We start from the raw sequence: 13,524 nt of genomic DNA on the forward strand, positions 1-13,524 counted from the left end.
TTACTAAGGGTCTCTTTGGTTTGGCAAGAGGCATGCATGGGGCATCTTTCTTCAACCTCATCCCTGGGGAGCGTGAGTCTCTAGAGAATCCTGCTTTAGATCACCTTACCTGTGAGGCTCATGTTGTTGACTCTGCAGATGGTGTTATAATATGGCTTTAGGTATGTGATATAGAGAGTGCAGTTCAGACTTGACTCAGATTTCTGTTCCATTACTAGAAATTGGACATAGAAGAACAAAACCCAGGTCATGGTCAAAATATTTGTCTTTTAGACCAAAATAAAGTGCTCATAGTCCTTTAGTTGTAACAGTAAGTCTGTCTCATGGATGTTGTCCATAATCTAATGGGTTCCAAGAATCCCCAAGGCATTCTGCCATGTGACTCTTGAATCCAGCAACTAGTTGCCCATTATAGTCACTGGTACCCACTTTCACCAAAGTTGTTCCTGAGCCCCTCTGTCAGTGTTTTCCTGAGTGTCTCCAGTGTTGGATTGGTCTACCGAGGGGGGTGCCCACCAGAGATGTTCACTGCACACTGCCTGAGATATCCATGTTAAAGCAGCCGTGAAACATGAAAGTCTGACCGGGCTTTTATTTTTAAAATTTTCTCCCCCCAATATTAGTAGCAGTAATATCCAGTGGCACAGATTTAGACTGTGGATAGCCTGCTTTGTGGGATCTGCTTATATTCTAAATTGGAGCCAGCATTTTCTCAGCCTAGGTTTTCATCTGTTTGGCAAGGAGGAAAATGCCCTTATGTTGGATTGGCTGCTGCTTGCAGTAGGAGGAACTATGCCTGGGAAACCAATCATAATTTTAATCCTAATGATAATAGTAGCTGCTGTTGTCAAACAGTTACTATGTAATTGTGCTTAGCACGCTAGACAGATATTTTGCTTAATCTTCACAATATTGTGAGTTAGGTGAATTATCCCACTTTGCAGATGAAGAAATTGCAGCTCAGAGAGACTAAGCATGTGACCAGCTCACACAACGAGCAACTGCAAAGCCTGGGTTTGACTCCAGAGCCTATATCCTGTAACTGTTCTGTGCTCTGTGGATGCAGTTACCAAGGAATGAATTACTGACCTCTTCTCCAGTGGAACATGAAACAGTATTGGGTTCATTGCTGGCTTATTCCACACATTGATTAGAGGACCTGTTGTTTGCTGGCATTCAGCTTAGGTATCAAGAAAATGATAGGGAAGCAAGACAGATCCTGCCCTCCAGGTGCTTACCATTCGTTTATCATGTTCTGTCTCTCACAGGTGACTTGAGTCATGGATTTTGGTAATCATTCTTGCTGAGAATTCAGTCTCTTGGACCTTCTTGTGGCTCTATTTACCCCTCTCTCTCAGCCTGGTTGGGGAATGATGGGGTGGAACAGTGGTGTGCTGGGCCATTGGTTCTACATCTTCTGTGACTGGGTTTAGCAAACGGCTTTCTGTTGTGTTCTTGCCTAGCGGAGATGGGGGACAGGTGAAAACTAGGCACCAAATGACATTTAGAATACTGACAGAATGCTGGAAAGGCCCTGGAGGCAGCAGCAGGATTGTCTTCTCGTCTGCCTAGAATTTAGCTGCTGCCTTTGTGATCCCCATTCTTGGAATCCACCTGGATCCTTGGATGATAAAGCCTGAGTTCGTTTTTCTGACCTGCCAATATTGCAAACCTAAAAAAAAAAAAAAGTTACCTATTATCCACACCTTGGCAAAGTTCTACAGATGGACTTTTTTTTTTTTTTTTTTTTTTTTTTTTGAGACAGAGTCTTGCTCTGTCACCCAGGCTGGAATGTGGAGTGCAGTAGCGAGATTTTGGCTCACTGCAACCTCCGCCTCCCAGGTTCAAGTGATTTTCGTGCCTCAGCCTCCTGAATAGCTGGGATTACAGGAGCGTGTCACTACGCCCAGCTAATTTTTGTATTTTTAGTAGAGACGGGGTTTCATCATGTTGGTAGGCTGGTCTCAAACTCCTGGTGTCAAGTGATCCACCTCCCAAAGTGCTGGGATTACTAGCGTGAGCCACCATGCCCGGCCAGACTATTTTTTAAGTGGGATTTGACTTTTTTTTTGGTTGCAAATTTGACTTTTAAACAAAATCTTACTGCTGAAGATTTTGCCCAGCTGCAAATATTTATCTATAGAACCATGTGGCATATACCCCCATTCCCTCTATGATGAATGGATGAGAAAACAATTAAGAAGCCTAGTTAGTTTTGCAAGAGCACCTGTGGCCTTGCCCAGACTAGGGCCTTGGAGACTTGGTTTTCTCATCTCTTAAATGAAGAGTTTGGACCATCAGTGGTTCCCAGTTGATCTGGGCTGGCTACATAAAAATCACTTAGGGTGCTTGTTAAAATATAAGTTTCTAATGCCCCATCCCTAAGGGATTCTGATGAGGGAAGTCTGGAATAGCATCTACAAGTCTGAATTTATAAAAAGTTCCCCAGATAATTATCCTGCTCTGGTTATATTTGGGAGCCACTGGGCTAGAGGGTCTAGAACAAACATAATTAAGTTAGGGAGAAACTTCCGATGTGCTTGAAGATTTGGGGAATACCTATATGCCTGGAGCAGGTTCCATATGGGCGAACTAACCCAGTTATGTTGCAGAGGTAAATTGGAGCCAGAGGATGGAAGACCTTTAACTGGCTGAGGGATTGTGTTGTGTGCCATAGGCTTTGGGGAGCCAGTGAAGGGCTTTGAGAAAAAGCATTTTGATTAGATGGTGCTTTACCAGATTAATTTCTCAGTGGTGTGCAGGGTGGATCAGAGTGCACTAGAACTGAAGGCTGGAAAAAGACCCAGTGAAGTCTTTGCAGTGGCGCAGGTGATAAGTGTGACGAGTACCTGGACTCAGATGGGACCAGTGGGACCTTTGTAAAGCTAACCTGCCTCAGTGGAACTGGAATCTGAGACATACTGTTTTAAACTCCTTAAAAAATGCATAATTTATTAATGTCATGTTCATCTGCCTAAACTATTTTAATTAACTATTTTTATTGTGTTTTTGTCCAGGAGGTTTTAAAGGAGCCCTGTAAATAAATTCATGCAGAGAAGTAGTTGGCAGCAGCAACAGCTGCTACCGCAGGGAGAAGGGACCCCCTTCTGGCCAGGCAGCAACCTCATTCTCACCCTGCCTCCATACTCTAAGCCAAAGCGAGAGGAGAGGGGAGTGCAACAGGGGCCCCTGGAGTTGGATCTGCCAACCACAGTGGAGAATGCACCTCCCCAAGGGTTAGGTGTGGAATATGGCATTTGGCATTAAGTCAAATAGAATGTTCTTCCTTTGTTCCTCTAAAATCCAGTCTATAGTCAATGTTTCTCAAAGTATGTTCCACAGAACATTAGTTCTTCAGGATGTTAATAGAAGTTACATGAGAATAAGGAGATGAAACCAAATAAATTTGGGAACTGATGGGCTACGCAAAGGCAAGTGACTTCCTTTCAGAATTTCAGAGTGTGTAATGTTCTATGTGCTCAGTGAATCTCCAAGGGGGAGATAGACCAGGCAGTGTTTCCTAAGCTTATCTGTAGATTCTTCTTCCCCCTAGGCCAGGGGCTGACAAATTATGGCTCATAGGCCTCATCTATCCCACCACTTTTTTTTTGTAAATAAAGTTGATTGGAACACGGTTGTGCCCATTCATCGTATTGTCTGTAGCTGCTTTAGCACAACAGGAGAGTTGCAGAGTGGCTACAGAGGTAGTCTGGCCCTCAGAGCCTAAGATATTTACTATCTGCCCATTACAGAAAGGTTTGCTAATCCCTGCTCTAGACAATTCATGGAACTGGTGCTTCCTGGTACCCCCTTTCAGAGATGCTACTAGAAGAAGATATACATGGGTTGTTCTAGCACTGCTTTATGATAAATCTGCCTCATTTTATTCTGTTTCCATACTGCCATCATTCCTGCCTCTTGCTTTAAACTACTTTATCTCTCAACCATTTACCCATTATCCAGGATCCAAACCTGGGTTCCATGTGTCCTTATCTTTTCTTGCACTCACAACATTCCAAAAATGGCCAAGGGTGTCTTCAATTTCCAGTCTGGGTAGCTCTTAAGTCAGCCCGAACCCATTCCTACCAACCTGGCCTAGATGACCGTCATCTTTTCTTTTTCAGCATTCGAATTAGGTTCCTTTTCCCCAGGTATGAGTTGCCTCTAGTCCTTTTTACTCACTGGATCTAGAATAACCTTTGTAAAATACAAATCTAGTCAGATTGATTCCTTACTAAAAATCCTTCAGTGGCCCCTGTGGCCCTCAGGATAAGCTCAGATCCTCAGGATGGATGTGTGTCAGTCTGGTTGGGCAAACAGAAACTACTCCTGGTATTTCCTACTGGAAGAGATTTAATTTAAGGAATTAGTTACTTAAGAAAAGGAGTAGATATTTCCAGGCTTCTGCCTGCTGTGGCATAGAGAAGGGCGTGGAAATGGGGGATGGTGTTGAGTGTCTAGCAAATGACCCAGAACAAACCAGGTCTGGGAAACCATGTGTTACCCCCTGCTGCCCTTCTCCAGCTTCAGCTCTCCCATTTTTCTCCTGACTCCTCACCCTTCCTCCACCCTGTAAGTCCCCAAACTCTAGATATATCAGGATGCCTTTTTGTCCCCCAGAAACTTAAAACAACTGACATTTACGAACTCACAGTCTCTTTGGGTCAGGAACTTGGGAGTGACTTAGCTGGGTGGTTCGGGGTTACATCCTCTCATGAGGCTTCTGTCAAGATGTCTTCCAGGGCTGCAGTCATCTGAAGGCTTAACTGGAGCTGATGATCCACCTCTAAGATGGCTCACTCACAGGGCTGTTGGCAGGAGGCCTCACTTCTTTGCTGTATGGACCCCTTGTTAGGACTGCTTGGGTGTCCTCACAATGTGGCAGCTGACTGTCTCCAGAACAAGTGATATGAGAGTGAGAGATAGACATAGAAACAGAGACAACAAGGAGGAGCATACTAGAGTGCTTTCAGTCCCCTCTCCTGGGAGTACGTTGCATAGTGTCTCAGGTCAGCTTCCCTAGAAGCAGAACCTGAGATGAGGATTCTTGAAAAGTGATTTGTTGAAGGAGTGCTCTTTAGGAAAAAACCTTGAAGGAGGAGAGGGAAGAAAAGTAGGGAAGGGGAAGGAGCCAAGCAATGATATAGTCTCAGATAAAATCTGACCTTGGCCTGATCCACACAGGCAGGATTCTGGTACATAATTGCATAATAGAGTTAACCCTGTTTGAGACAGGGGACTGGCCTTTTATATCCTTCTCTAAGTCAGTCATTATAGGCTGCTGGAGGTGGGGGTGGGAGGTAGGCTCCCATTAGTTGAGAGTAAGTCTCTAGAGAAGAGGGTGGCTGTGAGTCCTCAGTAGCTAACACTCAGAGCAGCTGGGGGATGGTGTGCCAGCCAGGGAAAGGTGACCCAGGTGGGGCCAACACAGCACCTACTACAGTGGGCCTCCTCCTACCCATGTCCCAAGCACCTACCATGGTCCCTGACATACCAGAGGTACGAAAGAAATATCTGTGTAATTGAATAAATGAATGCATAGAAATGCTTAGCCTCTCTGGACCTGTGTCCATTTCTGGGAAGCCAGCTCAGCAGGGATCATATTGTCCCATCAACCATGGGAATGGTCGAAGACCCAGGACAGTTTGCCACATCATGAGTGGCAGCACTGTCTAAGTCCAGGATTTTCATTGCAAAATTAGAATGAAAGTATATTTGCCATTTGTGAATAAAGAAGTATTAATATTACAATATTAGATATATATTTTTAAAAGGAACTTGAGCTCACATTTCAGTGAGCTCTTTGCTAAAAGTACATTTTCCTGGTTTGTCACATCCTGACTGGGTACATGTTGTTACACATGGAACCGTGAGGGCAGAACTGCCATTTGTTATATTAATCGTAATCCATATATCTGTTTTTTTCCCCACAAGAATCAGTCACTGGATTTCAGTTCAGAAAACCAAAACTGTCAGACAAAGCCATATTATCATGTTGGCAGAGTTGTTCCCCATGACCCCAAATACACAGAGGAGGAAGAGAACCACTGAGGCCCCTTGTTTTCTTGGATTATCATTCTTCCAAAGTTGGTAACTTAGAAAAGTCTCAAGAAATAGCAAAGAAACCTCCCCACCTTATTCTGCTTTCCACATCCCAAGCCTAACATAAGCCTCAAACTATTTTTATGAAGGAAAGCTTATTGTGAAGAGGGTCTTTTACATGCCTAAATCTCATCTTTAGTTTTTCTTATCACACAGCCGGTTATCTTTGCCCATCTCTTTTCCTGGGATAATGTCTGGCTCTGTCAAGGCTGTGCCTTATTCTGGGACCTTCCTAATGCCTGTGTTCCAGGTCCCTCCTGAGATTCGCTCCTCCGAATGCTTGATAGATGGATCAATTTAGGGGATTGATGGTCAGATTTAGCCTGACATAACACCATGCAGTGGTCTGTTACCAGACATAGAGCTGGAAAACCCAGGCCCTTGCATACAAGTTCAGGAAGGTAAATTTGCAAATGAAAAACATTTTAAGACACATCTCACAGCTGCTTCCTCATCCCCCACCCTATTGTTTGTGTTTTTAGAGATGTTTAAGAGAAAAGGAGGCAATAACAAAGACACTGCTGTGCTTTGGAATCCTCATTTATGTTGAAAAAGGGTCCATTTATCATCTCCTTCGATATTTCCACAAGGAGACTTTGCTCATCTCACCAGGGAATGGAGTGGTAGAGCAAACACTTCTCTGTCCACCTGATGATGGAGGAGAACCAACTAACTGAAAGGCAGAGAGCCTGAAATTATTATCCTCTCTCTGCCTGCCTGCTGCAAGATATTGCTGCATACCTGTGGTCCCTGCAGGAGGCTGCATGCGTAGACTTGGGCCAGAACATATATTACCTTCCAAGCAATAGATTTCTAGGTAAAAGGCAAGAAGGGGCCTCAGGTTCAAGTTGCATTCTTCAGCGGGATTCACAGGAGGCCCTGCATTCAGGGGGTTACTGGGCCCTCCTTCAGCTGTTAATAAAACTGACTTTTGGCTCATAGAGCTTGGAGTATGCGTCCATTTGTATGAACCTCCAGGGAAAGCAGGGTGAGGGCTTGTGTTCCCTAGACTCCTGGCAGTGAATGGCTCCTGGACAGCTTTGCTTGGTTGTTTCCCAGGTACTTCAAACTCAATCTGCCTAAAGATGAGTTCCCCCTCACTCCTGCTTCTCCTGTGTTTCCCATCTTGGGGATTGACCTTAGTGTTCTTGTGGTAGCCCTGGCTGAAATTATGGATGTTGGAGCATGGGAGGCCCTTTGTGAACTTACTTTTGGGTCTTTCTCACCATTCCCACACATTGCTCTTTTAGCCCAGGCCTCAGCTGAGACATCACCTGCTCCTGAGTCTTTGCCGACCCATGAGACTGGGTGCTTCTGTATTCCCCATACTTGCCCTCCACAGTCCACTGAAGCAAGTTGGCTTTGTCACTTCCCTGTTGCTCCCACTAGACTTCAAGCTTCTCTTAAGCAGGATCTGTATCTTGTTCATCCTTGAGTGCCAGTGCTAGCACAGGGCCTGCCTGTAGTAGCTGCTTAATAAATATGTCTTGAATGAGTAACACTCAGGCCTGAGAATACCTGAGACTGTATGGCATAGTGGTTATAAGCTTAGCTTTGGAAATCAAGGCCTGTGTTCAGACTCTGCTATTTGTGTGATTTTGGGTGAGTTCCTTAACTTCTTGATCTTCAATTTCTTCACCAATAAGATGGGGATAATAACTACTTCCTAGGGCTGTGATGATGAATTGCAATGATCCATGCAAAGCCCTTTGATCAATGTATGACGCATAGTAAGTGTTGTGTGCATCATAGTACCTATTAGTAACAACAGCAACAATATAGTTATCGTTAATGGAAGGGAGAAAGCTATAAGAACTAGTTGGAACTAGAAGTCAGGAATATTGAGTGCTTGCATAGTGGATTTAGAGGAGATGGGGAATTGCTTGGGATAAAATGTAGGAACAGATGGGATTACCCTGGGAGAGAATGAACAGGGAGGGAAAAATGGGTGGAGCAACTAAAGACAGAACCTTGAGAAATCCTACATTTGAGGGATAAGAGGAGTCAAAACAGGAAAAAGGGTGAATGACTACAGTTAGGAGATTGCAGCTTCTCAGATGCCAGGGGCAGGAGTTTAAAAAAGATAGTCAAAGGTGCTATACTGGGCAGAAGATCAATGAGGAGAAGACGAGAAGAGGTAGCCATAACGTGTTAAATGGGGGTATGTTAGTGCCCTTGGGAACTAGCCATTTCAGTGGAGTCAGAGGAAGAAGCCGTGCTCTGAAGGAGGTTAGAGAAGGCCAGGTTAGGGATGAAGTGGGCATACTAAGTCAGTTTGTTGTGCTACAATGTGTGTTTCTGTAATGAGGATTATCTGTGGGTCAGTAGATGACTGGTGTCAGTATGATGTAGAAGTCACATTGGTTCATATGTAGGGTTCATTCTCAGCACATGAATGTTTTGGCATCACTGGCTACTAGTGGCTGAAAGCAGACCAACACACCTGAAGGCAGAAGACTGGGGGAAATGGGGGACATAGAGAGCTGCTCATGAGGCGCAGTCACCCTGTGTTCTTCCACTTGACTGATTGGCACCCACTCTGTCTTGAAGTGCTTTGGGGACATTCCTTGCCAATCTTGGTGAGTTTAGTCACTGATTCCATTCCACTCAGCACCCTTGACCCTTCTGATAACTCCTTCAACCACAGTCCCCCTTCCTTTTTTAAGAAGGGCCATATTTACTAGAGTGTTTTTTTTTTTCCCAAACTGTGTCCAGCTTTATTAAAGATACTTTTTGTGAACAATCATGGTATTTCAGGCGGGACATGAGCGACAATCATTAATAGTATACAACTTTCAGACTCCCTCCTTCAATGGACTTCCAAAATCAGAAAGCCATGGTAAAACCCAATGAAGTCTTCATTTGGTACCCTGAAGAGGGAAAGTTCAGAGTGAGGGTTGACATTTCACATTCAACGTGCTGTTTAACAACTTTTCATGAGCTGACCCTGACTTTCAGGAAATGAAATGAAAATGGCAGAATTTATCTGAAGATCCACAATCTAGAAACAGAGCACGGGTCTTTCAAGGGTTCTCGCTGGAAAGTCCAGATTGCCAGCCTGACTGGTAACCAGTTATTGGGGGCCAGACCCCAACAGGTATCTGGGTTTGAGGGAGTTAAGTGTATACTGAAGGCAGAGAGGGAGAGGGGGACATAAAGAGGAATTTGTTTCTCCACACCACAAGGCCTTTGTGAGAAGGTGACTGTGTGTGTCAACGTCAGACGGTCCCTCTTTCTGGGAGCCAAGAAGATGTCTTTCAAAACTAGAAGGGAAAGGTGTTTTCTCCACATCAGTCCAGCTTCGTAGACATTCTTTTTCTTTTTTTTTCTTTCCTGAGATGAAGTCTTGCTCTTGTTGCCCAGGTTGGAGTGCAGTGGCACGATCTTGGCTCACTGCAACCTCCGCCTCCCGGGTTCAAGTGATTCTCTTGCCTCAGCCTCCTGAGTAGCTGGGATTACAGGAACCCACCATCACGCCTGGCTAATTTTTGTACTTTTAGTAGAGACGGGGTTTCGCCATGTTGGTCGGGCTGGTCTCAAACTCCTGACCTCAGGTGATCCGCCTGCTTCGGCCTCCCAAAGTGCTGGGATTACAGGCATGAGCCACGGTGCCTGGCCTCAGAGACATTCTATTAGTGACATATACCCCTTCTCCATAAAACAACAATGACGTGTTCTGTGTGCTAACAACATGGCTTAAAATAAAGACATAAAAACAATTCTGCATTTTTATAAAACTTAAAAAAAAATAATACTTCAAACTGCACAGTCACCAGAAATACACATTTATCAAAAATGCACACACTTCTCTTGGCATCCCCAGCGCCTTCAACTTTCTGTGCCTGCTCTGTTTTGGCCTCTGCATTTTCTGCAGAGTTATTCCCCTCCTTGCCAGCATGGTCTTTTTCCTTTTTCCCCTTTACCTTCTCTCCCTTCTTTGCAGGGGCCTCTTTAGGCTTGGGCTTTGGAGGAGCAGGTTTGGCAGACAACCTTGCAGATCTTCTCTGTGGTTTGTCCTTACTTTGGTTTTATCTCCTTTAGCGTCCCCTTCAGCCTTTCTCTTGGGCATGGTGGCGGCAACTGCAGTGGAATGTAGGTGCTGGATCTGGGGATGCAGCAGTGCGTGGGGTTTGGTTGGCCTGGGGGATAGTTCTTACCTCTTCTTCTTCACACTGCTCATAGAGTATTTCTTTATTAGAAATTTAACATTTAAAAAATTCAGTGTTTTTAATGATGTTGATTGTTTTTGTTGGTGCTCAAGTTAAAATCTTGTTTTCAACCCTGTTTTTCCGATAAGCCTTGTTACTTTTAGAGTTTGTTGTTGCGAAGCATTAGTTTTTTAGCAATACATATGTTCAATTACAGAAGAGATTCCCATGATTCCTTTTCCTAAGGTTGAACAATCTGGGAAGGAGGGATGGGAAGGTTAATAGCAGCATCTATGGGAGGTTTTTCCCAAGGATCAGCAGACTTAAGCATTCTTGGCTGCAACTTGGCCTAAATCAGTGATATAGTGACTATCTTCCTAAGTGCTCTTTATTATATATTTAGGTGATTGTGGTTTTGCATTTCTGTCCTCTCTCTGATCTCTTGCTACAGTCTGAACAAGTGTCGGAGGCCGAGTTACTCCCACAGCTGAGCAGAGCCCCATCCCAGGCTGCAGAAAGTAGTCCAGCAAAGAAGGTAAGGTCAGCCTGAGGATGCTGTCAGATGGCGTTGCGAGTCCCACCCCGGGCTTCTTATCTCTATTAGCTGATCTATTGTTTTAAGGTTTCTGTGTCCTGAAATGAATGTCAATGATCCAGATTTCCTAGAATGTGGGTTCTTTGTGAAGATTGGGGTCCTGAAGATTCCTGGGCTTGACCCTTGATGCATTTTGTACATGACAGTACATACTCAACCTCCTTAGCCCCCCAGCTAAACATGGTGGCCTTGTTTATGGCAAGAGCTAAAAGGGCTGTGGGGAGGGACAGATGTCTTTAGCAAAACCCCATCCACCTGCTAAGCCTCTGTGAATACCTCTTGGGGTGGGGTAGTCTCTCCTTTTTGGTCTTTGTACCATGGTTTCCTCTTGCATCGTGGCATTTTCACCTGGCATCTGCCCAGCCATGCCATTGGGTCACCTGTAATTTGCTCAGTAAGTACCCCTCACTCATCATGCTCTCCATTCGTCTCCTCACCCTCTTCTTGTCCTTCTCCCAGGCTCTTCTCCTTTCAGAGAGAGTGGGCCTTGGGCTCAGGAGCACAGGTGAGGTAGAGTCCTCCAAAGAAGCAGACCAACTGTGTCCTTCCAGAATACACTGTGGCTCTTTTTCTTGACTTTATGTAGGAATTGGGGATAGGAGAATGATGAGCATATGACTAAGACCTTTAAAAACTTCCAAAGCTTAGGTTTTTTTGTTTTTTTTGTTTTTTTTTTCTGAGACGGAGTCTCGCTTTGTCGCCCAGGCTGGAGTGCAGTGGCGCGATCTCGGCTCACTGCAAGCTCCCAGGTTCACGCCATTCTCCTGCCTCAGCCTTCCGAGTAGCTGGGACTACAGGCGCCTGCCACCAGGCCGGCTAATTTTTTGTATTTTTAGTAGAGACGGGGTTTCACCGTGTTAGCCAGGATGGTCTCGATCTCCTGACCTCGTGATCTGACCGTCTCGGCCTCCCAAAGTGCTGGGATTACAGGCATGAGCCACTGCGCCTGGCCAAAATTTAGGTTTAAAAGGCTTCAAAGTGAGGCAGGAGCCTATCTTGTCTTCAGTTAGGAAAGGCCCCATGGTGTGAGATGCACACAGGGTCTGTGTGAGTTTCAGGTGACAAGAAGTAATAGACTTCTTGAAACATTTAAAAAGAAAAAGAAAAAAGGGAAGACCACTGGACTCTGATGCCTGTGTCCCCCCAGTTCTTGCTGAGCCATGGGTCAGTAAATAGAGTACCCTCCTGATCTTGGGGTTGGGGCTAAAGGCATGTGGGACACTGGAAGGAAGAGTGGAGGGAACATTGAAATGTTTAACTTTTTAATTTTTATTTTGTTTTAAATCCACAGGATGTACTGTATTCTCAGCCACCATCAAAGCCCATTCGTAGGAAATTCAGACCAGAAAACCAAGCTACAGAAAACCAAGAGCCTTCTACTGCTGCAAGTGGGCCAGCTTCTGCAGCAACCATGAAACCGCATCCAACAGTCCAAAAGTAAGTAGACCACATAAACAAGAGTGAGGTAGGAATCTCGCTCTGAGATGTCGACGGATATGTAAATGTGTTGACATTTACGTGCACACCAACAGAAGGATTTCATGGTTGTAAGTTTATCTTGCTCATCTCTGTGATGGGATTCAAGTCTCCCAGTCACATAGAAGGCTTTATAAGCTATAGGACTTAACCTGACCTAAAGGGGCGGGCGAGTCCTAGGCTGTGGTGTTTGGTTTGGTTTGATTTCTTTCCCTTCCTCTCACCTTCTGTTGTTTCCTACTCCTCTTCCTTGTGAGGGCCCAGATTTTCCTGGCAAGACGAAAGTATTGTAAGTGGCAATTTTGCCTCTCTGCCTGTGTTATCTCCTTTTCCTTCAGGGCAAATGGCTAGCTCCTTCACCCACAGACACACTTTCAGTAGGTGTGGTATGTGATTCTTTTAAAATCTCCGTAAAGAGTTTCTGTTGTTGGTCGCCTCAGCACAGAATGGATACATGCAGAACTTCCATTATATTTATCTAACCAGCTGGAACAGGTATTGGAGGGAGGGTGAAGACACCTGTGGACATGGCCAGGGACTGAGACAATGATGCTCTGGACAAACTATCCTTCTCTGTAAAACTTTGGCTTTGAGAAGAGCCATCACTTGCTTCAATTTCTTTGTAGTGAAATTGAGGGAGGTGTTGAGGACAGAAACCTGCTCCTGTCACTTGACTGCAAGTGAGCCTGACCGGTCACTAACATAAATGCTCAAGACCCATCATGACCCTGCTTTTGGGGTCTTGCAGGTCTCAGATGCTGCTGCAGATTTTCTTCTGCTTACACGTTGTAGAACGAAAAGCAGCAGGTTCTGTGGGAGATGTTAGCAACTTGTCTTTGAAGCCAAAGTCCCATTCTGAATCTCTGCAGCCCTCTCCTTCAGAAGATTTTCTTTTTTTCAAATGGACAGGTCCCTGGTGGTATCAGTCCATAAAGGAAGTATATTTTGTTCATCACATTCACCGAGAACTTTGACCATCTTCCAGCCCCTGTTAAGCCTGGAAGGTGAAGAATCCCTATCAGGGACAAAGATGGCTCAATTTTCTTCCATGTTCTACCCCAGCACTCCACTTTAATTTCAGCTTTATGTTCATTTTAGTCAGCAGTGGCTTAACAGTCTCCAGAGTAGATGTCAGGGCATCTGGTGGAGTTCATACAGAGATCTTTTCTTTTTCTCTTTTTTATAACGGCTTTATTGCAATAT

The 13,524-nt window shown here is 44.8% G+C and overlaps 1 protein-coding gene and 1 pseudogene across 6 annotated transcripts in view; one reads left to right on the forward strand and one right to left on the reverse strand.

Moving 5' to 3' along the window:
- Nucleotides 1–13,524, forward strand: part of REPS2 (RALBP1 associated Eps domain containing 2) — a 197,276-nt gene that overhangs the window by 172,586 nt on the left and 11,166 nt on the right. For all 6 annotated transcript variants that reach the window (XM_016942948.3, XM_016942952.3, XM_016942949.3 and 3 more), the window contains 2 exons: nt 10,702–10,785; nt 12,137–12,282. In XM_016942948.3, the coding sequence (XP_016798437.1) occupies nt 10,702–10,785; nt 12,137–12,282 (230 nt within the window). The remainder of the gene's footprint in view (nt 1–10,701; nt 10,786–12,136; nt 12,283–13,524) is intronic.
- Nucleotides 7,677–10,171, reverse strand: LOC129138869 (non-histone chromosomal protein HMG-17-like; annotated as a pseudogene).

The sequence above is a fragment of the Pan troglodytes genome, chromosome X (genome assembly GCF_028858775.2).
Source record: "Pan troglodytes isolate AG18354 chromosome X, NHGRI_mPanTro3-v2.0_pri, whole genome shotgun sequence".
Classification (NCBI taxonomy): domain Eukaryota; kingdom Metazoa; phylum Chordata; class Mammalia; order Primates; family Hominidae; genus Pan; species Pan troglodytes.